At 37.8% G+C, this 26,416-nt stretch overlaps 1 protein-coding gene across 1 annotated transcript; it reads right to left on the bottom strand.

The window, feature by feature from the left end:
• Nucleotides 1–545: 545 nt before the first annotated feature.
• Nucleotides 546–26,416, bottom strand: ero1a (endoplasmic reticulum oxidoreductase 1 alpha). The gene is made up of 15 exons (XM_072268935.1): nt 26,001–26,416; nt 21,708–21,824; nt 21,528–21,611; nt 21,253–21,291; nt 17,016–17,101; nt 14,449–14,522; nt 13,694–13,814; nt 13,536–13,582; nt 8,820–8,846; nt 7,905–7,997; nt 6,690–6,936; nt 5,155–5,224; nt 2,919–3,005; nt 2,700–2,833; nt 546–2,228 (listed from the first exon to the last, which is right to left on the bottom strand). Exons 1-15 carry the CDS (start codon nt 26,091–26,093, stop codon nt 2,168–2,170), a joined length of 1,380 nt encoding a protein of 459 aa, XP_072125036.1. The 5' UTR covers nt 26,094–26,416; the 3' UTR covers nt 546–2,167.

Here is a 26,416-nt window from a genome sequence, read left to right as displayed (position 1 = left end):
TGCAAGTTCCAAAAGGGATTACTAAGCCTGATCCAGGGATGCTATTAATTCTATCTTGAAAAGCCAAAAATTGGACAACATAGTCCCAAGATAAGCCCAACTGATTGGGTATATATGATAGTTCTTTATAATGTCCTTCCACATGGTTGAGTGCTGGGTCATGGCCATTTCCAGCTAGTAGCTTCAAGTACAATTCAAAATAATCTTGAGTTTGCAGGATTTTCCTGTGCCTACATGGGTTTTCCTCCAGATGCTTGTATTTCCTTGCCAAAGCCATGCAGGTTTATAGGAAAATAAGCCACTAAATTGGTAAGTGGTTAAATCTGAGGGGTGGAAGAACTAATAGAAACCTGTACCTTCCTACCCGTGCGATTTTTCACCACTTTATACATCTGGCTTTGTGCCCCTTGGATTTTAACATGTGCAATAGATCAGATATAAATCTTTAGCAGCAGTTACTTACAGAACTCAAATTAGTACTCAAGTATTAAAAAAACACATTTTGAACATATTCTAAAACTTGCCACAAACCACACCAGATCTGCTTGTGTTTATAAGATTGTTGAAAATTTATTGCAATTGGAGTTTCCAAATTGGCTGTTGGAGATAAATAAGTTGAATCGATTAAAAAGCCACTGCACACATGCAATCCAGATATCAAACAATGTTTTAAACAAAATCATCCCATTTACATTGATTTGACCCCCAAACATTTACAGCTGAGTTGATATTTTTCTTATACAATGAGAAAATTGCTTCTACAGTTCTAAGTTTTTAAAAATTAGAATTATTTGTGTATCAGGTTGATAAATATGGATTGATTATTAACCATTTGTCAATTTTGCTTCAATGTTTTCAGGATACATCAGTGCTTTTGTCATTTTTTTTTTGCAAACCTTTTAATCGGGCATGCTACAATCTCCATGCAATTTAGGAATTAACTTGGTTATCATTCAAGTTAGAGTACTTAGGTGATCCTTTTGTCTTTGATAATTGCATTTATTTCAACAAATGTTGCTGCAACAGTGATGCAATTATCCTGAATAAAATTTAATTTGATGGATGAAACAAAATCAAAGTTAAGAACTTTTGGAGTGGAACAGTGCATTTTGTAAACTCAGTGGTCCAATGGTAACATTTCATCAGTGAAAATCCTACAAAAACATTCAATGCCTTTAATTTCTAAGTTGTAATTCACAGTTTGTCACAAATATCATTATGACATTGTTGGCTAAAGTAGCCATTTTTGTGTGCATGATTTCTGAAAACAGTTCTTCAACGACAGCGTTAAATTTGTTTTTACAGTATACAGTAGATTCTGGTTAATTGGGACTACTCAAAACAAAATCAAGAAAATAGCCAGGATTCCCTTTGTTTAATTGGGACACAATGCTACTTAATTAGAGCAGGAGACTGTGCCAGTCAGTTTCTATCTAGCATCAGTTGCGTGCTAATGTGGCTGTTGCACACTACACTGTGCTTGGAGTGTTCAGTTCTTAAATAGCATCAGCTGCATGTATTTGTGTTCAGAGAAGTGACTTGTCACTGATAATTGATGAGAAGTAAGCTGTAACACAATTTGGAACTGTTTTGCTCACCATGGTTTCAAGCATTCAGGATTGGAGAGCTGGAAATGAAAATGAAACTATTTCACTACAAGTTGGGAATTACAAAGAATTTGAAGGTATCAACAATCAGCTTGAATGTAAAATGAAAATGAGTTGAAAGTTGCAATCATGAAAAGCATTGTACGAAGGCAGTCCATTATCTGCAGTAGGCGTCTGCATTGATTTTGTTCATTTAGTCAATCAAAAAATGCATACACTGCATGAATTCTTCCATCAATATCTATTAGCTCTATAATACTGTAGTAGTATTAGTAGTGTTCTAATTTGTTCTCTATTTATTTAAATGACTACCTCTATAATTTATAACTGCCATAAATTATAGCAGTTATAAGTAGTTTGCCTATTTTACAGCTTTTGACTATCTCCATGAAACTTTGGCTGATTGGGGCAGTTCCTTAATTGAGCCAAAATGTACTGGGCCTGATGTGTCCCACCCAATTAACCAGAATCGACTGTATTTACAACAAGCTCTTGACTTTTCAAAACAAAAGCTCAAGGACTTTCAGTAGGAAAAAAAAGGTGTAGCAAGTTTGGTACCATCAATGTGTAGTTTTCAGTAGTTCTGTGAAATTCTGAAGCTCCCAGACACTGGTAGAAACCCTGGAACAAAAGATGGTTACTGATGTTTAGTGGTAGAGTAGCTACATGTATCCAACATTACTATCTGTAAACTTAAACTGAGCTATTAGTAATCACATTCCTACCCTACCAACAGAACTGCAGTGGAGCCGATCCAGTTCTGTCCCCATGTTCAATCTTAGGGGATGAAGTAATTCATAACACCCAGCCCCTATGATGACAGAACTCCTGGATAGGAGAAGAATTTCAGAAGCTGTATCTGTCAATTTTATGACAAGTATGCTAACCCTAACCCCACTTCTCTCATATAATAGAGAGAGAACATCATCCTGCTGTTTTTTTTTTTTTTTTTTGAAAACTGCACAGCATCTGTGGCCTCTCATTCTCCCTACCCACTCATTCTGAGAAATTTTCTATACTTGAAGTTGGAGGAAAACAGTTATTTAGTTCCAATTTAATATGTAGTGGTTTCTATTTTTAAAATGCCCTTACCTTCCAAAAGCATTAAAGAGCGCAACGATATCTTGGCGTGTTAGGTGGAAACTTTTAGATGGACCAGAGTCGGATATACTGTTTATCTGCTTCTCAGAGAAGAGGATCTTCAGTACAGTACCCAGCCCTTGTACCTAAAGTAATGAGAGTGTGTGAAAACATCTAGATGTAACTGAAGATTAAACTGTCATTTTCCTTCTTTCAGAGATCAGTACTGACCTGAAGTTTGCCCCAAAGTCTGCATTTGAAGCAACCAATACAGTCCATGATCCTTGTAATATTCTTGAAATGCAGCCGAAATTCTTCCTGTAATGAGAGAAATGCATATTATCTTCAGCAATAGCATGATGATTAAAAAATCAGATTGCTTAGGGTATGGATAGGCTCTTACAGTTGCTGAAATCAAATCCTAGAAAGTGCAGCAATAACCAGAACTTTAGATTATCTATGCCACCACTTTAGGGCAAAGCAGTGTGTCAGATGCCACCCCAGTGCATTAGGATGGGAATCTGGTTTATTGTCACTGACATGGGTCGTTGCTCTTGGTGCCCTTTGGACCTGATATTACAATCTAGCATTTGTGGATGTAAATTTTGCAATTAAATTGCAGCAATTATTTGAGTAGTGCAGAGCTCATTAGCGAATGCCATATGGAAATGTAGTTATCATAATAGCAAACAGTGCATCTGACCACCTGCCTTGCTGCTGGATCAGCAATAAGTCCAGCAGTGGAGTACAGATGTGCTGAGTAGAAAGACCAGAACCCCCACTTCATGCCAAGACTGACTGCCAATAATTTGCCTGATGTCATTCATATGGAGTAATTGTCCATGATTAAAAGGCCAAGTCCAGGGAAGTGGCTTGTATACTTTGCCTTAACATGTTCCTCCACACAGGTTAAGAAAACTAATAAAATGAATTATAAGCAATATCTGAACAGGTTTGGTCTCCATGCTAACAAAGGGAAGGTCTATATTCTCCCCAATTTAACCACTTATTTTCTCACTTTCTTAGGATGAAAGTTTGTTTCTCTCTACACAGATGCTGCCTGATCTGCTGGGTATCTGCAGCATACTTATAGCAGGCTGTTAAGGATACAGATCCTTAAAATCTGCTGGCTAAGGCCTTGGAGATGCACAAAGTCCACTCCACCTCACTGTGGCACCCAGCCTTCATCTAAATGGAACCCCAAAGCCACAGAGGCAAATGCAGCGAAAACAAAGGAACAGCAACTGTGATTAATCAAGTCCATTTTTGGCAGGAAGCAATAAAGTAGAAACCACTTTCCAAAGAGGGTGTAGAAAGTGTACTTGTATGAATCTTGGAAAGTCTGCTTAGCAGGTGCTGGGATTCATGTACAAAGAATGTTAAAGCAAGCAGATGGTTAAATAACTTAAGTCATAAAACACTGCACATCAAATTCTGTTGAAATAATGTGAAGCTTCTAAGTGGAGTACAGCCAGGCGTTTTAAGTCAAAGGAGAAACTGTTCTTTGAGAAGTGGTTAGGAACTCTCTGTCAGTTAGGATGATAGAAGGAAAAGGAGTTGGATGGGCATTTTCAGGCAAATCAATTTGCAGGGGGTGAATGAGGGAATGAGACTGATGGGAACAACAAATAAGCTGCTGGAAGAACTCGAGAGGTGTCCATGCAAACCAATGCATGATATTTTGGGTTGAGACCCACAGTCCTGATGCAAGATCATGATCTGAAATGTTGACCATCCCTCTGCCTCCACACGTGTTGCTTGAGCACCAGTATTATTCTAGCATTTATGCTTTGCTCTAGATTCCAGCATCTGCAGTCTCAGGTCTCTCTCGGTCTGAAGAGATAGCAGATTTGATGTGCTGTTTTGTAACAATCCTGTGATTTTTAGTATGACACTCAGAATTTGGGATACAAATCTACAATAGAAGGCTTATGATTATTTTACTAACGTATTTTTTTCTAAAGAATGGATAGAATTGTACTATTTATTGGTTAAATAAGCTTGAAATTGCTGGTGATAAAAATGCAATTTTCCTTAGCCACTTTGATCAGTGTTACTTCACCAGAAAATTGCCAAATTTAAATCCACTAACTTGCCTTATATCGGCAGAGTTCTTTAGTTTTTAAAATCTGATGCAAATGTTTTAATTGCACTTATTTATAATCCATAATCTTGCTATATTTGATTTATAAATTTATAATAGAAGCTTTTATAAAAGGAATAAATTAAATGTATTAGTCTAGACACCTAATTTTCTGGATGTGTACAATGCAGGTTCAGGACCAAGATATTAATCTGGCAACAGAACTGCTAAAATGTCGCAGGAGGAAAATTTTGTTCCAATTATGACTGAGTTTCCAGTCAATGCAATACCAGCAGTAGTTAGTCTTCAGCTGCTTATTCTACGATCAAACGCTTGTTGGCTTAGTTATTGTTAATATAAAAGGCAGTTTTAATATAGTCTTACCTTTAGATTTCCAGATTCCTTTTTCTCCCCAGCAAACAAGGAATGTTCATCAAAGTGTGAAGGGAATGATCTAAGGCAGAACACATTGTTACTAATTGATAAACTGTTACTCAGCAGTAATAGAGTACGATTGCCATTGTGTTACAAACCATCAGCAATCTGAATTTGCTTATTCATTGTAAAAGTGTTCTTAAATGTGTAACAATTATAAGCATATTTAATTTGACATGGTGCAACATCAGAGGCTTGTTACATGGACTCCAGAACATATTATTAACAAGGAAGAAACAGTGTTGGAAAAAGTGGAGGTGCAACAAAGAAACTAAATATCAATAACTTTTGTGGGGGGACCTTTTCAGGCAGATAACGTATGTAGGGAATCTGTGAGACCTTTGAAACTGTTAAAGATTTGGACATGAGCAGTAATGTGTTACTAAAATTTGTTGGTACTAAATTAGGAGAGATAGCAAGTTGAATGCTAATACAGTAAAGTGAAGAGATTAATGGGTAAAATGCTGGTACAGGTTAATGTCCAGAAATATGAAGTAGAAAGGGACACTAGAAAGTTTTCAGAAAGCAGAGGTTATTGAGGATAAGTAAACACCAGAAAGTAGTTTAAAACATGGATTTAAAGTTGTTGGGACAGTTTGTGCTTCCTTTTACCCAATGAAAAAAAAAGTAAAGTTTTTTTTATATAAAAGTGCAGAAGAAATCCTAATGTTAATTTTAAATATCACTTCTACTGTCAATGCTGTTAAAAACTGTTTACATGAACTTACATAAGGAAGATCAGTTCAAAAATTAAAATTCATATTTTAAAATTAAAATTTAGCCTGAAGAAATTCATTCATTAATGATGTCTAAAGAAAACAGAAGAGCCAAAGTGATCATATCAGGATAACAATCAGAATTTGAATTTAAAATATGTGAGGGAAATTGCTGATGTCACATTTGGCACAAGGCAGATTTTCAGAAAACTGGCCCACAAAAGAATGAATTATACTTGGAATTTACCCAATGTTATGAGTTACAGTTCCCTAGTAAATTTCTAGGAGCAACCAGCATTGCAAGTCTATCTGTGGGATATCCCTATCGTGCACTATCATTATCCAGGTTTCTAACAGATATGGGTTAGTTTGGATCAATTTTTCATTGCAACAATAATGGTCATCATCATAGCTTGTCACACCAGCCAGCCAGCCACTCACTCTACTGTTGTTTGGTTGATGTTGAGCAGGTCAGTGTCACCTAAATCAGGTGAGAGTGGGCAGCTGCGCAGAACGTGTTCAATGTTCTGCACCCTTTCACCACACTCACAGGATTCGCTGGTCTTTAAACCCCATTTCACCATAAAAGAACAATAATGGTAAGCTGTTCTGACAAAATTTCCTGAACACTGTACAAATTCATTTAACAGCTTTAGTGATACAGTTTCTCTAGGCAATTGTCTTGCAGAATTTTTGTATTTCAGCCTAACAACTTCATAGAACTTTGTTAATAAACCATATAATACTGTATACCAAATAATTGCTTACTTGGCCAAACTGAGAATTTCCAGAAGAAGATTTTTATATTTTGTATCCTGTGTTTCATTGCCTGTATAAAGTTGAAAGGCGGGGCGTTCAAAGAAGGGCAACACCTTGGATAAAGCCCGCAACTCCAGCAGGTACAAGAAATAAAGGTTTTGAATCCTGCGTGGTCCTTCTCCTTTGGTAATATGTGGATCAAATCTCTGCTTAAATTCTGTAATGTTATGCCCCCATTTCTTTTCATACCAGGTATCTGTAGAAAAAGAGTTTATATGACATTACATTAGATGTAAGAGGTGTGCACTCAACACACCTTATCTTCTTGCCTTTTTTCCCCCGGAAAAGTATTGATTTTTTTTTTTTGAAATATACTGTTAAAGCAGTAGTTCCAATGAGTTACTAAAGCAGGCATTTCTTATATTTTTTCTTTAGACAAAATAAAAGCAATATTAATCTTTGAAATATTTTAACATGTCCCAGAACACAAACACCCACATGAGGGAGCTTCACCTATAGGTTGACTGACAGTTTTTAAAATCAAAAGGAGACAACTCTGCCTCATGCCAAAAGATCCATTGTAATATTCTGTCCTTTACTTCTGGGAAGGAGGTTATTCCAGGAAACATCTGATATATGTTCAAGAAAGGAAACAATTCCCATTGTGCTAATTACAGTGGAGTTTCCCTGCAGTCTTGTCTGCGTCTAATGATTGTTCATAACAGCATACAGCATGCAAGCTATAATATTAACTGTGAAAAGCTGCAATATTTTTTTTACATTCCTGTATCTTTTTCATTATCTCTAATGCCTCCAAGAATTTACGCTGCCCCGCTTCTTATTTGTCAATGTTGTCATGTGTCCTTGCCCACATTTCACGCAACCAGAGAAGGACAGTCCCTTGCAACTGGACAGTGCAAGATGGCATACTCAAACCAGTTGAAGATGAGTGATTGCTTACCATTGTCCCAGTCATATTGAGACAGTAAAATTTTCATTAGGCCCACTTATGTACTCGTGGAGAAAATGAATTAAGTTTATCTCAGCATCACCAAGCAAAACCAAAACTCTCAATTATCTGACCAGGAAATTTATATTTTTTAGCATGCTGTAGATGTAAAGTTTAACTAAAAGTATCAGAAGAAGCATTCTGTATTTGGCAGATTGCCATCCTTGATTTGTGTGTGACAAATCATATGGGGAAGACGAGTGTTTGGTACATACCTTCTAACAGATATCGTGCACTAAGATGGATATTGATGCTGGTGTGGAGTCCTGAAATAGTTCGATAAAATGATCTCTTCTCTATGCACAAATCTGAAGTAGAAAATTTTAGTTTCATTCCTCAACAATAATTGATTTGTTAATCATAACATCATTGAAAATGTATGATATAATAAAGGGCACCTGGCCCATCACAGCTCTGCCAGTTTAAAATAAGCCTAATCACATCTTCTAGTGCTGGAACCATGGCACTGCAGGTCACAGTTCAAGTACAAATCGTAGTACTGTATTAAATTGAGAGTGTCTATTACATTTGCAGACGATAAGTTCACTAACTACTCTCTGCATGTATTTCTGTGCCTTAGTAAAGGAAAACATTGTATATTCCTTTTTACCCATCTTATTGACCTCTTCCACCACCTTGAAGAATCTGTAAACATATTCTCCCTTGTTCAATCATGCCAGGCAATATAGTCTCTTTCTCCTGCGTCCCCTTGCCAGGTTGCACTTCCCTCATACTTCACTGGATGAAGTGCCTTTCCTTCCATGTGCCCATATATTTTATATCTTCCTGTAGCCTAAGGCATCCCTTATTGCTGTCAATCAGATGGCCAATTTTATCTACAAACCTCCCTACATTAAAGATGAGCTTATTAGTTAGCAAAGGACCAAGTACTAAGCCCCACAGAACCCCTATGGTACCAGTTTTCCAGTTACAAAAAAAAACACCTTGTCAATCACTCATCGTTTGCTTCCAATTTACTGGGGATTTTAATATTTAAATATGTATAATGACCTGATGACACCTTAAATAGTTGTAGCTTCATTGATAAAAGTTTAACAGTTACTTTCACAATTGTAACTGTTAACGTTGTCTGCAAAAGTATTTGTTCATGGTCATGAAGATGCATTTACCTTGCAACCAATTGTAGAAGGCTCCACCTTTATAGGGAGGGAGAGAGGGAAAAAACATTTAATTAAATACTTCAACCATGTTTCAGTTTTAACATGAGCAAACACGAAGTCACTGAATTTTTAAATGATAAAGACTCCACTTGCATTGCTTACTGGGCTTAATCCAGGGGTATTGAAGTGATAAATTTCCCTTCTCCCTGGTTCATTCCCATTTTCTCCAAATAAAATCTTACTGCTAAATCAATTTTCCCTGACTACAATCATATGTTCTCTCATGAAACTGTTGAGAATGAATCGTAACACTGCTACCGTTTAACTATTCTACTTCGGCCGTTAGTTATGTGATGTTTTTAATACGTCAAAAGCTTCAATATAATTAACGTTATTAATTTAGGAGAAAATTAACATTTTGCTTTTGCTCATATCACTATTCAATGTATCACCATACCCTCTATCACCAAAAAGCCTAAATTACTAATCACTTAATTTCATACCATTTACTGCTATTGGCAAGGAGAAGCACTGTTTGGCAAGTTATAATAAAGCATTTCCATCAGTACACCAGATTAGAAAGGAACATTAGGAGAGCTGCTTTTCTTTATTTTGGGGAAATTCTTAATGCAACAAAAGAAGTTATCTATTTAAAAAATCTTGAAATGTGAAATAATCCACATGTTTCAACAACTTTGCCTCAAGGTCATTCCAAGTGGACTAATACAAAACAAAGTAGAAAAATGCACATAATTACAGTGTCACAACTACTAGTACCCACCAGCTTCAGAGATTTCCATATGTTGAATTTTTCCCCCAAGTTTGGCAAGTGAAATGGACCATATGTCCTTCTTCACTACTGCTTTTGTTTATGTTGAATAATATATATATTTCAATATATAACTAGCAATGACATTTTCAAGAAATCATTGATAAGAACTGGTAAATTACCCCAAAATGAAAAAAATATGTTTTGTTATGTGATAAAATGTATATTTTTTAAAAAGGTACAAAGTGTTGTTGCAATGCTCAAAGTCGGCATTGTCAAAGCCATCCAGAACTGTAGATGTAAGCCTGTGGCAATGATATCCCAGGACTGAGCAAAACAAATTACCTTCAGCACCTGCAGGAGAAAAATAAACAAATTACATAGAATGTTAAACTTTTTAAATTACATTTCATAAATAGATGTAATCAGTTTTCTACATACCAACCACAAAGTAGTACCCAACATTTGTATGCAGAATAATAAATGTTGATATATAATTACAAGGCAGCCAGCTATTTCAGCAAATAGTACAAATCAACAACATTTTAGGAACCCATTCTGCTCTCTGTGTACCAGCCTAGAAACTGGATTAGGGAAGATCTATTTGTGTCTAGAAGTGAATAATGTATAATTTTTGAGCATATTTTGCAATGCTTATACAGAATTTCTGCAAAACCTGCCCATTGTGAGAATCACTCCCATACGGCTGTCAGGTTTGCATTTTGTGCATACAGTGACATCATTGGTGGTTAAAAATCAGATCAAGTGTAATTTACCTCCTGCATGATCGTACAGTTCAACAGAGTGAACATAGTGAAACTTGTACAATTAAAAATGTTTCTCCAGAATATTGTTGTTATGTTTTAAATCATCCTCTATAGTTTGCAGTTTCCAGATCCCTCTGTGAAAGCCTGAAGCTACAGCTGATAATGGGCTTTTGAGAATACTTGTGGCCATGAGATGTTATCTGAGTACAAAGTGAAATCGTTCCCACCCTTCTCTGATATTATTCCATGGCAGTCTTGGCAGAATGCTGCTGCTGATCACTGTTTAGTGAGGAGCATTATCCTCCTAAAAGTATGGAGTCAGTCTTAAACGGTGTACATCACAGTAATAATTTTGTTTAGTGCATCAAAAAAGCGTGAAATCCAATTTATCGACTGCTATGCATTAATTGTTTTGTGAAAATCTATTAAAATAGCTGTTCTCATTCTTCATAATTTTCAATGTTTCTTTGTTACCACTTTGCCATTTTTGCTCAGTCATTTTTGAAAAGCTCTTTCAGATTAACATATCTTTCTTTTCTAATGAAAAAAGTCCTTGAAATTAACAGCATTCACAATTAGTCCTTTCTTAATGAACGTTTTTGATACATTCTTTTAATTGTTTCAACCATGTACTATAATGGGGTATCCAGAGCTGTATATGTAATTTCTTGTGATCTTCAGAAATTATATATTATTTATTTTCATCTGTGATATTCAGAGTCCCTATGCTTTATACTAAAAATTCCAATTGTCCATTACCATTTAATATACATTTTCACTATTCAAAAAGTTTGGAAGCTACTAAATTAATTTTCTTCCATTCTTGAATGCTGGCATTTCCATGATTCCTTTTGATGTCATATTCTATAGTGGGCTAATACTATTACTGGGGCATCACAGTAGTGCAGCAGTCAGCGTAATGCTTTACAGCGCCTCTGCTAAGGGTTCAATGCCCACTGTTGTCTGTAAGTTAGAACGTTACAGGCCCTTTGGCCCACAATGTTGTACTGACTTTTAGGGGAGGCATAGCAGTTAGTTTAACACTTTACAGTGCCAGCGATCAGGATTCAATTCCCGCCACTGTCTATAAGTAGTTTGTACGTTCTCCTTTTACTGCGTGAGTTTCCTTTGGGTGTTCCAGTTTCCTCCCACATTCCAAAGATGTTAGGGTTAGGGTCAGTGAGTTGCAGGCTTACTATATTGATACCAGAACTTCCGGGCTGACCCCCCCACCCCCACCCCGCACACCTTTGGACTGTGTTGGTCATTGATGCAAACACTGAATGTTTCGATATACATGTGACAAATAAAGTATATCTTTAGCGAAAGTTATAGAGGACACATGTACATTGAAACATTCAGTCATGTTCTTTTAGTCCTATTCACTTGCTTTATAATGAGTGGAATACTTCCACCGACCATGTTTTATATTTTCAGAATAAATCTCTTCATAAACTTCAATCAAGTCTTCTGAAAAATCTGTTTTTATATCTATTGTGTCTTTTTGTTAAAACTTGATAACTTATTTCCATAAAATGAAATTAGCATAAAGTGGCCTTGTCAAATCCATGTTTGTTCCATCTAATTAGTAATTACCTTCCTGGAACACAAAACAGTACAGGCCCTTTGGCCCACGCTGTTGTGCTGACCTATGTAAATTTAATCCATGACTGATCTAAACCTCTTACATAGCCCACAACATGGGCCGGTCTGAGAGTTTCTAAACGCATCAGCCTCAACCACCACCCCAGGCAGTACATCCCAAGTACTTACCATCTCAATGTTAAAACAAAACCTGCCTCTGATGTTTCCCTTAACTTTCATCCAATCACCTTACAAGTGTGTCCTATGGAATTAGCTATTGCTTCCTGTGAAAAAGCCACTGGCTATCCACTCTATCTATGCCTCTTGTAATCTTATACACCTCTGTCAAGTCGCTTCTCAATCTTCTTTGCTCCAAAGAGAAAAACCCGAGCTTTCTCAACCTGTCCTCATAAAACATGCTCTCTAATCCAGGCAGCATCCTGGTAAATCTCCTCTACAGCTTCAATAAAGCTTCCACAACTTTCCTATAATGAGGTGACCAGAACTGAAGACAGAGTTTTATAAAGCTCACAGCTCTTGAACTCAATCGCTTGACTAATGAAGACACCATATGCATTCTTAACCATCTTACCAACTTTCATGGCAACTTGAGGGATCTATGGACTTGGATCACAATATCTCTCTGTTCTTCCACATTGCTAAGAATCCTGACATTAATCATGTACTCTGCCTTGAAATTCAACCTTCCAAAGTGTATCACTTCACACTTTTCCAGATTGAACTCCATCTGCCCAGAGCTCACTAATTCCATCATTCAAAGTTTTTGTCCCAAAATAAGAAAATTTCTCTAACTGGTTTATACCATGCCAGTTTCAAATAAGATCCCTTCAATCTAATGGCATCCATCTAATTTCCACAAAATGTATGAATATACACCAGAAAATATAAATTTGCAGCAATTCTAGGTCACCCAGATCATCGAAGCTGTTTTGCCATTCCTGATCCAACTGGACTCACTATGATCTCAGAATCTGCTACTAAAGAAAATAATTTCATTCTATCTATCCCTAAAAATACCTTAGTTGTTTTAAATAACTTGATTAGATAACTCCTCCACCCACAGCCCTCAAACTTCCTAAAATTAAGTGGGGAAAAAAATCAACTTTTTAAAATTCCAGTTTAGAAATAAAACAGCCAAAATAGTCCTCCAAGAAAACTGGTGCTGAACCTTCAAACCAGTATTCCAAGCTAGGTCACCATTTCCTCACTTTTAGGCCTCGACCCACTGAGGTAAATATTATTTGTTCTTCTGTACAAGTTTTTAATGGATGTAGCCTTACAGACAACCAGATCCCTTTCTTACTTTTCTCTTGCCTCTCGGTAAATATTCTTGTTGGACTAAAGTGATAAACCTTACACTAACCAAGATTATTATTTTGTATCTCTCATTTTTTTGTTTTTATTTGAATGGGGTTTGGATTGATTATGATTTCAATTTTTTTAAAAAAAACCCTCTGATCTTTTACTGAAGATAAAATTTCCCTGTCACAAATTTTGTAGAAAGTACTGTTATTTGCTACGAAGTTCTACTATAGCTGTCAAAAACAATTCTAAATATAGTAATCCCAGTTATATTTAACTCACCTTTGCCAGGTATCAGTGGGTTGAATGGCCGTCCAATGGAGCTTGGCCTAATGAATAGAGAAATCGATGACTGCACAGATTTCTTACAGTAACTTGCTATGTATTGATTTGAACATACTTTATTCAAGGACTAGAGGCATTACTGATGCATTACTTACTTAAAACAATTTTCTTCATAGATACTATTCCAAATTTTCCATGTTTCTCTACCTTTATAGCCAGTATAGCGTTCAGGGTTGAGAAGCAGATCAACGTACTCAGCATCCGGAGATTGTTCATCTGAGGAACAAAGTTGCACTTCACTCAAGGTACTTCCATTTTAAAACAGTTTCTATAAGCCGATTGACATTGCAAGTCCACTCAATTGCAAAGATAGGATGGTTTGACTTTTAGATGTCCCAATGGTATATTAGCAGTACCAATCAACTAGATCCTCTTCCAGGAAGAGGATGGCATGAGGTCATAAATACTGATTAGGGTAAATGTTCTCCATTTTCCTGTACGTTTGGTGAAAGAGACTCTCTATCCCATTGCTCTAGAATGCAAGCAATGAAGACATTTGGGGGTATATAATGTCATCATACCCCGATTGTTTTTTTGCAATGATCCTCACAACAAATGCTTCAGTTGTCTTACACGCTTTCATACACAATGAACGTTTTCATTATTTTGCAAACAGCTGAATAACTGATAGATGGCTCAAAGAATCAAGTCTGTATGCATCACATACATGGTCAAATTTTCTTCCAGCTGTTCTAGCGAATTACAAAAGAAACTCTGGTGTGCATCTTAAATGAATTGTAAACATCAGCTGGTAGCGCCATTGCCTAAGTATAGCTGCAATAAGCTCCTTTATAAACACAGAATCAATACAATTGCTTATTCTAAAAATTAAACAACAAGTTAAACTCACCATCAATTTCACAGAAGTTGTCTGTGGAGTCGTCATGTCTGGTCCAGTCAAGCACTGCCTGTTTTGTTTCTTCACTGAAAGGTTAAAATATTTTAAAGTTGTTGATCAAATATGGTATGGATTAGGAGATGAGTCAAATAATGAAAATTATAGTCCTAAATTCTCTAAGGTTATTTGGAAATAGATCAAGGTGATTGGCAAATTATCTGGCATAAGGCCCAAAACATTTCAAATTACAGACCTTGCCTGCACTGACCCTTTCAGTGTTCTTCCAGGGGTGTTAGTCAGCAGGCAGAAGAGAGATTTCAGGAAAAAGGGATTGTTGCCAAGAACCCAGTGGAACAAAGTTGCATTTCACTCAGGGTTCGGATTTACTATCATTTTAGAACAGTTCCTGTAAGCTGACTGACATTGTAACACCACTCAATTGCAAAGACAGGACAGTTTGACGTTAATGGTATACTGTAGTAGCAGTACCATTCAACAAAAACAGAACTCCTTCCAGGAAGAGGATGACACCAGCACTGCTCTTGGTGAATGTTCTCCATTTTCATCCATGTTTCCATGACACTCAGAGAAGTGCTCAGGAAAGGGGAGAGCAGGATATTCTGGTTGAGTAGGAAGAGCAGAGCCTGAGCAAAAGAGGCACCAGGTTTCCTTACAGGGGCTGCAGAACATAATCGTAATAAAATTAACATGGTCCTTTGCCGCTAGATTGGTCTGCTGAGGCGTTGGGTTAAAATTGATGAGATATGATCACAGCCAACGTTCTATGCTTAACAGAAGGATCCTGGTTCCTTCTGGCACTTGTCCCTCTGACCTCCTGAAAACAGCGGGTCAAACCTCTGTAATCCATAGGTGACAAGGTTACAGAAGGTACATTAATAAACATATGTGTCTCCCAGGCTGAGGGCATTGTGTTACTGATGGCTTGCTAAGTCATCTCCAAGTCAGTCACTGGAGTTACATTTCAGCCTGACCAGGTAAGACCATAAGACATAGGAGCAGAATTAGGCCATTCAGCCCATCGAGTCCACTCCACCATTTCATCATGGCTGATCCCAGATCCCATTCAACCCCATACACCTACCGTCTCACCATATCATTTAATGCTCTGGCCAATCAGGAATCTCTCCACTTTAAATATATTCAATGACTTGGACTCCATCACAATCTGTGGCAGAGCATTCCACAGATTCACCACTCTTTGGCTAAAATATTTCCCCCTTATTTCTGTTCTAAAAGGTTGCCTCTCAATTTTGAAGCTGTGTACCCTCTAGTTCTGGGTACCCCCACCACAGGAAACATCCTCGCCACATCCACCTTATCTAGTCTGTTCAACTTTCAGTAGGTTTCAATAAGATCCCCACGCATTCTTCTAAATTCCAGTAAGTACAGGCCCAAAGCTGCCAAATGCTCCTCATATGTTAACCCTTTCAGTCCGGAAATAATCCTTGTGAACTTCCTCTGGACTCTCTCCAATGACAATACATTCTTTCTGAGATAAGGGCCCCAAAACTGTTGACAATTCTCCAAGTGCGGCCTGACTAGTGTCTTATAAAACCTCAGCATTATCTCCTTGTTCTTATATTCTATTCCACTTGAAATAAATGCCAACATTGCATTTGCCTTCTTTACCACAGACTCAACCTGCAAATTAACCATCTGGGAGACTTACATGAGGACACCTAATTACCTTTGCACTTCTGATGTTTGAAATTTCTCCCCATTTAGATAATAGTCTGCATTATTGTTTCTTTTACCAAAATGCATTATCATACATTTCCCAACACTGTATTCCACCTGCCACTTTTTGCTCATTTTTCCAATTTGTCTAGGTCTTGCTGCAATTGCATTACTTCCTCAGCACTACCTACCCCTCCACCCATCTTCGTATCATCCACAAACTTTGCCTCAAAGCCATCAATTCCACTATCTAAATCATTGACAAACAATGTGAAAAGTAGTGGTCCCAATACTGACCTCTGAGGAACACCACTAGACACTGGCAGCCAACCAGAAAAGGCTCCCTTTATTTCCACTCACTGCCTCCTGCCTGTCAGCCATTCCTCTATCCATGCCAGTATCTTCAATGTAACACTATAGGATTTTATCTTGTTAAGCAGCCTCATGTGAAGCACCTTATCAAATGTGTTCTGAAAATCTAAGTAAATGACATCATAGATCTGTGATTTTCGGGATTTTAAGGATCACAGGTTATCTACCAGACAGAGATCAGCTACAAAACCTATCAAGTAGTGAAAGGCCTTGACAGAGTGGATGTGGAGAGGACGTTTCCTATGGTTTGAAAGTCTCCGAACTGGACGTCACAGCCTCAGAATAGAGGGGCGTCCTTTTAGAATGGAGATGAGGAGGAATTTCTTTAGCCAGAGGGTGGTGAATCTGTGGAATTCTGTGCAACCTTCTCCCGGTGGAAGGGGTTAAATCGGTCTGTGTGATTTCGCAGACAGCTTATCCGAGACTAGACTGCATACATTTCTTTATGAACAACAATAAGATTAGAGTTTCATTTTAAGACAACAGGTTCTCTGTGCCATTCAAAGTACCTCAAAGAATTGTTAACAGCCCCAAGCTTCTCTGCCTCTTCACATTCAGCATCATGTTGAGAGATAGTATTTACCTCCTTGCTATACTGAAAGGTCACAGAATTGCACAGTCAATTTATGCATCATAGTATCATAAGGTAATATCAAATATTTTCAAAACTTTCATAATTACAGTCATTATTTTCTTATTGTTCTGATTGGAAGTACACGGTCAAGAAAAATGTAGTTTTGCTTAATTTACTCATAACTAGGCAAGTAGGGGAATAATATGTAACAATATTTACAAATAAAGAGTCCATTCCAGGTTTCTGCTTCTCTTGTTTTTTAATTTAACCTGCTACAATCTCAGAGTTATTTTTCTCACAAGGTAAAGGAATTTCTGTAAATCTGAGATCTCTAAGGTATAGGGGAATAGAAAATGTGTTGAGCACTGTATTCTAGATCTGCTTCCAGTCCAGGTTCATGAGAAAAAGGAGATGAAGAACAGTAGGTGAAATAAATTTTCAGAAAACATCCTCTCACCACGATAATGTGCAGAATCAGAATCAGGTTTATGATCGCCATCTTATATGGTGTGAAATGTGTTGTTTCAGGGCTGTAGCAAAGTGCAAAGACATTAAGTTACTGTAGATTACAAAATAAATAACTAGTGCAAAATAAAGGGAATAATGAGATCGTGTTCATAGACCATTCAAAAATCTGACACAGAGGGGAGGAAGTTATTCCTGAATTGTTGAATGTGTGTCTTCAGGCTCCTGTACCTGCTCTCTGGTGGTACCAACAAAAGGTAGACATGTCCAGGGTGTGAGGGTCCTTAATATGCACACATTTTAATGAAGTAAGAAAAGTGAGCAGAACCTAATCTCTTTCATAATGAAGTATTTTCATGGCTTATCTATTACAGTGAACATTTTAGCACTAGAATGTTTCATTTTGCTCCTCTTATTTTTCCACATTTTTCTCTTTAACTAGGATGTTTCATTAAATGAGCAATGAATACAAAGGGAAATAAGAGTTTTAGGCAGTTTGATATTAAAATTACGGTAGTCCTTAAGATCATTGAATACAATAATCATAACCCTTGTTACCCTTGTTTACACTGAGGGTGAGGTTCAAAACAAATATACTTTCCGCAGGTAGTTCAAAGCATTATTTAGTAAGTCAAACTGCAATGGACATGGAACATTTTCTTTATAAGTGCAAGAGCTTTCACAAGTTCCAATAATTCTATTCCCAGAATTGTACAGAAGAGTTTATTTATGTCATGATCTGAACCTTTGGGATTAAACTTTTGAAGAATGCAAAAATGTTGGCATGTATCATGGTCTAGAAGCACCGTTGATGGAAGTAGTTGTTTGCTATTAGGCAGATGGTTCTATGCCACTGAAGTACAGGTATGTATGGAACAATGAAATCAGAGCAATGTGCAGGAACACTTTGGATATTTGAGGAGGTGGGTGCCTGACCCAACTGCAGGAATAGCGGAGAAGGAACTCTAAGCATTAGCAGAGTGGACTTGGAGAGGTGGGGAAGGATTTGTAACTTCTGGTGTTACAGGGTTATTGAGAACCTGGAGTACAAACATTTAGAGTTTGCCGGTGCACTCTGCAAACAGCCAATTGAATCATACAAAAGAGCAAGCTGATACTTAGTTTGATGAGAGGATTGCTGCTGAAAGCAGAGCTAAAGAAAAGGTTGGGAAGATGAAGAGCACAACTAGAATTTATAGGGTTTAGCAAAGAAGATTAAAAAGTGCAAAATAAGGACAAAATATTAATGAATCATAGAGGAAAAATAAAAGTAGAGAAGAACAATAGAGAATTTAAATCTGTGTAAAGTGTTAACCCTAATCAAAGAGCATTATACTTCCTGCCCCGTAGTGTTGATCTGTCCTTATTTTAGATTTCCATCAACCGCAGAGCTATTTCACAATTCCAGCATTTGGAACTTCTTTTTCTTTATCTCTCACTCACTCTCTCTCTCACTCATTCTCAGACAAATCAGCCTTCACCACCACCCTCCCACAACCCCTGCACTGTGTGTTCTTAAAACTGACCCTTATTCTTCCACTCCTCCACCCTTTTCTGCAGCTTAACACGTTTGCTTTCCAACTTCCTCAGGTTTTGATGAGAGGCTATTGATCTCAAACATTAACTTGGTTACTCACTCTGTAGGTGCTGCTTGAACTACTGCACATTTCCCACATTTTTATTTAATGATTACCTTACAAGATGTATAAGATACACAACCTTGTAGAACTTTGACTTTTCAATTCATTATGTTCTAACACTGGAATTTATTGATAATCGTCAGAATATTTGTATTTTGTCTTCCCCTTTCATATCTATATGGCCTATGAACAGTAAATCATTAATTTTAATTGTATTTAGCAATATTTTTAAGAATGTGATCCTCTTATTTTCAGATAGGACAGGAATTCAAGTGAGGGATTTACATTTTGGCAGTGATCCAGTCATCCACAGGAAAAGGTAAAGGAAGTGTGGGAATATGAAACACTTGGTTCCTAAGTGAGAAAAGTTGATGAGAACATGTAAATTGAGAACACAGAAAGGGAAAGAGAGGCATAAGAGAAATGTGGTAGTGGTGGAGTTGCTGAATACAGAAGAAATGGGATTTAGTGTGGTCTTTTAGTTGAAATGTTGGTTGTGCATCATATTCAACAATGACAGGACACCTGTATGGGAGAGTTTTTGAAGTGGAAAAGCTGTTATACCGGGGCAGTTCCTCTCCATTGACCTCAGAAGTCCGGGTCCAGTACTACAAATAGTCGTCTTCTGGGTCTTGCAATGCCCTTCACTCTCCACGAAGCTTTGCAGAACCACCTTCCTGGCCATTGGATCTCTCTGTTGATCTCGTCCGCTGGAGTTGACTTTGCATGCTAAGACAGGCTTGTCCCTAGCTCACAGGATTACCAGGCCTGCCGGCTACCCTCAACTGGCTTAGCCCGCTTGTCGAAGCGGTGTAGCAGGGTATGGTCACTGTCGCATGCAAACAGCTACTCGGAGCTGTAGGTGAGACAGATGAAATACATGTAGAATAAATGGATAAATAGAAGGAATTGCAGGTGAGAGAAATTCAGCTTGTATGTGCACTTGTGCCAGCTGAAACTAGGTCACTGGTGTATACTTCATTTTTTTTATTACAAAGTGGCAGATACAGGCTGAATTGAGGTAGCAAGGCCAAGGCCTGAGAGCAAGGAATGACCCATTGTTTGGCCAATCCAAGTGCCATGCCAGGTTGGAAAGCTCAGGTACAGGCCAAACCAAGGCGGAGGGGCCCAGGCCTGAGAGTGCCTTGAATTGGCAGGCCCCAGATCCGGGAGCCAGGAACGGCCGGCTAGATTGAAAAGGTTAGGGTGTCGAGGCTGGAGGCAAGGAATGGGCCGGTGTTCAGCTTGCTGTTCCACAAGGTTTACTCATTCCTGCACTGAACTGAGACTGTGGCCTTCAAGTAACGAGCTCCTGAATCGGCTGCAGTGATGACTGGCTTCATGGCTATCGACTCACTTTCAGAACTTCAGTTCTGAATGTTATATGCTTATTTTTATTGTGTGCATGATATTTTCCTGCACACTGGGTATTTGATCGTCTTTTTATTAAATTGGTTCTATTGGGTTTCTTTGTTTTGAGGCTGCCTGTAAAGAGACAAATTTCAAGGTTGTATGTGGTATACATACTTTTATAATAAATATATTTTGTACATTGAAATGAGTAACTCAAAACCATACTCCACCAGCGTCAACAAGAATACTATCTGTTGGCTTGTATCTAAACAGTGGCTGAGTACAGATATTTGTTGTGTAAGCTTATTAACATGTATACTAGACCAAAGCCAATGATAAAGAACTTAGCACATAACTCGAGTTTAATAGATCTCGAAATAACATTACTACCCTGTTGCTTTATTCTTCATGTTGATGATCATTGGATATTCTGAAAGTCCAATCATTATAATCTTGAACAAGATTAAATACATTTTATTTTACTTTGTCCATAAGTCAATGGCAACAGTTCAGGAAGGCAGCTCCCCAACTCCTTCTCAAGGACAACTAGGCGGGGGTAATAAAAAATGCTTCAAAAATTAAACTATAAGAATAAAACTTAGTTCTAAAACATCATCTCAGGGTTAAAATAGAGTTTGAATGTAAAAGATATTTTAACCTTTAAGTAGTACAATGCAGAATGAAACAATATTGAAATTACTGCAAGTATCATACCTTAAAGCTTTCAGATCTAATTCCTGCTGGTAGATCATCCTGCAGAAAAATAATAATGCTTTATGTAAAATAAATTATAATGGAAAATATGCCATATGAATGACCCATAAGAAATAAATGTAAGTTTTTTTTATGGAGGGTTATAGATTTTCCATAAATTTTCAAACTAATTACGTGGCATCCCAAGCAGTTAATCTAGTCTTTTCTTTTTCCTAAATTTACTTTTCTCTCTTTCCTTGGTACATAATAAATTTTTTATGAAATTAATATCTTACTGGTTGGCAAAGTTTAACAGCACAGTCCCTCAGACCACAGTGGCTATTATCTGACCAGAAGGGGCAAGGCTTCTTTAAATTGACCTGGAAAAGTTAAAGAAACAGTTAAGTATACCCCTATCACAATAAATAATCAAAGGGCTTACATATAAACATGGCAGAAGGTGCAAAGGAGTTTACCTTGTAATATCTAAAATAGTCACTTTTGAGGAGCTCTTGTAGTTTAGAAAACAGCTTGTTGTTAAGTCCTTGAATAGTTTCAGCATCACAAGTGCAATCTTCAAGGTATCCAGTTTCCTGTATTTAAAATGTACAAATGAGTATAGCCTTGCAATTTGCAAATTTTCTGAAATACACCAAATGCCCAGTGAATAGACGCCATTTTCACTTTGCTTTCCCAGTCAAAAATCACTCAGAGGCTCAATGCCTGCTACAGCTCAGTTAGCAAAATGATCTTACTTTCACCATAACTAAGTGGCTTATCCAAGCTATTGAAACAACAGTCTTGATACTTGGTAGGAAGATGTACAGCATGATTGACCTGAAACTGAGGTATAAATCTATATGAGGTTGTTTTTAGTACGGAAGGGTAAAACAATATTTCAGTGACATAATGACAATCACAGCACAGTGCTAAGATGTTTGGCAATAGAGACTAATGGTGATGGAAGAAGACACTTCTTCACACTGAAATTAGCTAAACTTTGGGTTTTGCTACTATGAAAAGATGGTGGCAATGATGCTTTTTTTTCGCAAAAGAGCAAGAATCCACGGGGCTACAGGGAAAGAGTCAGGACTGGAAATAATTGGATTGATCTATTAGAAGCTATTACAAATCAGCAGGTAGGTTTGCAGTCGGAAACTTTTTAAAGGCAGAGTAAACTGACATTAAAAGGACAAGGCAACTGTCCTGTTAAAGGTATTTCATAACTTTATTCTGAAAACAGTGATCAAGCTTCCCATCACAAGTGCAAGGTGAAACATTTGAAACAATATAGGAACATTGACACAATTTGTCAAGGTTATGAATATATGACCAAGGAAGGAGCTAAAGTATTCAGGCCAAACAATGACGTTCTTATTTGTATTTCACTGTTCATCTGTCCATCAAACGTTTGCTAATAAGATTGGTAAAGTTAATAACTCATCTCCTTCTACCTTAGGCCACGAACTTATCAATCACCCCTGATGAGTTATTAACTTCAAACTTTCTACATAATCACTCAAAGAGTTGAACTGCATGTGCATGTAACGAGAGCTGTATAACTCATCTCTTTCTACCTTAAGCCACGAACTTATCAATCACTCATCTGTGGATACTTTCTGGAGGTCCAAGATCCGTGTGCTCCACGACTACTGGACTAAGTGTGTAAATGTAGGAGGGGACTATGTTGAAAAATAAATGTGCTAGGTTTTCTAAAATTGACCTCTTCTACCTTAGGCCATGAACTTATCGATCACCCCTCATAGCAGTGAGATCCTATCACTACCATTTTGTTAGATAAAAAAAACCAAGAACATTTTTAGAGTATGCCTCCAACCAATGAACTTTATGTGCAACAGTGCACTATCCAAAAATATGGGTTGTTTTTGATCAAGATAATTATAGTCTTCAAATTTGCAAGGTTGAATGTTCAATAAAGAAACTTAAATTCTAATCGATTTATTGAACGTAAGAAAATAGGGGTGCTTTTGACTTTCTGATGAATTCTCTAACATACTTTATTGCCTTAATAATCTATATGCTCTCCATGTTAAAGCTCAAACTCAAAAGGAAAAATTTGAACTATAAGAATCATGCTCAATCTTTTGAACATTAGACATACCACTGAGAAATTGCCCAATCCAAATGTAACACCTCTTAAGCTAAGACTTCTCTTTGACATTTACTACATGGTGTATTAATGATTGAATGAATTACTATCTTAATTTCCAGCCTTTACAATTCCCATTTTAATTTATACTGTTAAATATTTTGAAGTTCTTGGTAGAGTACAAACATGAAGGCTAAAAGAATTGGAGTGAAGGTTCATTTAGTGTTGCTTCCAAATTCAATTCTAAGTTTAATGCGGATTTGCTGATCTAGTAATAAACAATTAAATTAGCTTTAGTTGTTTGGGCTACAATTTATCAAAGAACAGAATCACAGAAAATTTATGACACAGAAGACAGCTATCCAGCTCAATGTGTCTGTTCTGATTAGGAATATGGTACCCTATCAAATCTCACCCTTGAGCACCAGAGTCATAATCTTGCAAGGTAAAGTTCCTCAATTATAGACCCAAATAGTGTACATTTTAAATGTTTGAGGTTGTCTGTCTCTGCCACCCTTTCAGCCAAGTGCTGTTGCTCCCTGGGTGAAAATCTTCTCCCTCATCTCTTTTCTAATTCTTCAATCAAATACCATAAATCTTTGCCAAGAGAAATACATCCTTCCTATTTACTCTATTGCAGTGGCTTATTATTTTGTACACCTCAATTAAATCTCCTCAGTCTTTTCAGGTACGAAGAAAACAACCTTAACCCAACTAATCTTTCTAATTATAGCTACGATTTTCCCGCTAACCTTTAAGAATCCCCTCTGCAACCTCTGTAGAGCAATCACATCTTTCCTGCAAATCAGTGCCCAGAATTGAGTGCAGTATTCAAGCTGTGATCTATTTTCTGCTATAGATAACTCTAGGTGAACCTTTATGCTCTCCTATTTTATGCCTTACTTAATAAAGGAAAACATCAGTTTGCCTTTCTAACCATTTTATCAGCAGGTCCCTAATGGCATATGGTCCCTAATTCTCTGCATCTCATTAATCTGCCCTGCTTTGTGCATTTTCCGTTCAAGGGCATTGGTGTTTCCATACCAGGCTGTGATGCAGCCAATCAATATACTGTACTCTCTTCAATGCACATCTATGGAAGTTTGTCAAAGTTTTAGATGATGCCAAATCTACACAAACTCCCAAGGAAGTAAAGGCGCTGTCATTCTTTCTTCGTAAATACCCAGGACTGGTCCTCCGAAATACTAAGCCCTAGGAATTTAAAGCTGCTGACCCGCTCCACCTCTGATCCTCCGATGAGGACTGGCACGCAGGCCTCCGGTTCCCTCCTCCTGAAGTCAATAATCAGCTCCTTGTTTTTGCTGACATTGAGTGAGAGGTTGTTGTTGCGGCACCACTCATCCAGATATTCTATTTCCCTTCTCTGTGCTGATACATCACCACCTTTGATTTGGCCTACAACAGTGGTATTGTCAACAAACTGAAATACAACATTGGAGCTGTGCTTAGCCACACAGTCATAAACGTAAAGCCGGTAGAGCGGGGGCTAAGCGCACAGCTTTGTGCTGCACCTGTGTTGATGGGGATCATGGCAGTGGCGCTGCTGGCAATCCGAACCGACTGCTGTCTGCAACTGAGGAAATCTGAGATCCAATTGCACAAGGAAGTACTAAGGCCAAGGTCTAGGAGCTTATTAGTTAGTTTTGAGAGGATGATGGCATTGAATGCCGAGAGATTATTTAAGGGCCTTCTCATTAATGAATCCTTGCAAACTACGTCTGGCCTTTCAGTGCATTTCATAATGAAACTTTATAGCATCCTTCAGAAATGATTTCAATAAAACCTGTACTTAAGCTAATCTAACTGGCCTGCAATGATTCGCGTTTTAAACGTTAATCGCTCTCAGTTACCGACCATTCCTGTACTCGAGTCAGAGTGGAGGCGATGAGCAGAGCCTTTGCAGTTTCCTCTCTTGCATTTCCAAATAGCCGTCCCGGCCTGGTATTACCTACTTATCATTACATTTAGCTTTTAAAAAGCTATGTTATTAAACTTTAAAGATTGGCCAGCGACGGATCCAACAGCATGAATTACTAAATCAGTGTGAGTGTGTGTGAGAGAGGAAGTGTGTGTGTGTGTGTTTGAGAAAGTGTGAGTGTAAGTGTGAGAAAGTGTGTAAGTGTGCGCTATCTATTTACCATCTGAAAAGAAAAATCTCTTTAGCCAAAGAGTTCCTAATAAATTAGATCACAGAAAGCCTTCAGGTGGGGGTAGAGGCTTTTCGAGATTGTTTTGGTGATTTAAACATGATAGATTTCAAAGTGAAGGGATTCACTCCTCTAAGAATGAAGCAACCTAACAATTTGTAAATTTTCAGCCTCAGATCCACCCCATCTAGACCGAGTTGTAAGTACACACACTACGCCTGATTCATTTAATCCCGACTGAGATTTGCCTGGTCACGTCGCACAGTCTGCTACGGGTTTAAAGCACTGGTGACACCTCGGTGTCGGAGCCTGTCGGAGCCTGTAGCATACAGACCCAAACCACACTAACATTACAGCCGAAAAGAGGTCGCATATCAACAAACTAAAATCCACCTACTTTGATCTCTCAGTACAGGAAACTCCTCTCCAAGTATCGAAGAACGTTCTACACCCTATGAAACACGTTATACGAAAATGAGTGAGCACGTTACCTGATAGGAAGATGTCTGCTCCTTTGAAACTATATCCTGTGTACCCTGGTGCACAAACATACAGAACAACATTAGAAAGACTGGACTCAACATCGTTAATTATTCCTGACCGGGATGGTAACTGCTCCGATCCAGACTCTGCAAAATGTAACGGATGAGAAAGAGCCAACATCCACCGCGAGCACAGAAACTTGACTCATTGAAGGTTTCCTTTTAAAGCCGAGGCCCCGCCTTGTAAACTTCACTTTACTTCCTAGTGTGTAACACCAAGCCCACACGTCGCAATACTCTCGGGCCAAATATGTCAAAGAAAGTCCAGTGGTGTCTCATTTTATTTTACAGAAGGCTGAATTGCGTGTAATTGTTTAACCTGCCGAATGTTCTGAAGTGCCCAGTTGTGTAAATGGACGCGGGAG

This window comes from Mobula birostris, chromosome 1 (assembly GCF_030028105.1).
Source record: "Mobula birostris isolate sMobBir1 chromosome 1, sMobBir1.hap1, whole genome shotgun sequence".
NCBI lineage: Eukaryota > Metazoa > Chordata > Chondrichthyes > Myliobatiformes > Myliobatidae > Mobula > Mobula birostris.
Note: the sequence above shows the minus strand (reverse complement) of the source record. Positions and strands in the feature narration are given on the sequence as shown.

What these genes read in the sequence shown, in the direction of transcription:
- ero1a (XM_072268935.1), bottom strand. Translation starts at nt 26,093, where the DNA reads ATGTTGAGTCCAGTCTTTCTAATGTTGTTCTGTATGTTTGTGCACCAG. An exon ending in TATGAAGAAAATTGTTTTAA is followed by an intron (nt 13,583 to 13,693) that starts GTAAGTAATGCA and finishes TCTATTCATTAG; the next exon opens with GCCAAGCTCCATTGGACGGC. An exon ending in GACTTTGGGGCAAACTTCAG is followed by an intron (nt 2,834 to 2,918) that starts GTCAGTACTGAT and finishes TCATTACTTTAG; the next exon opens with GTACAAGGGCTGGGTACTGT.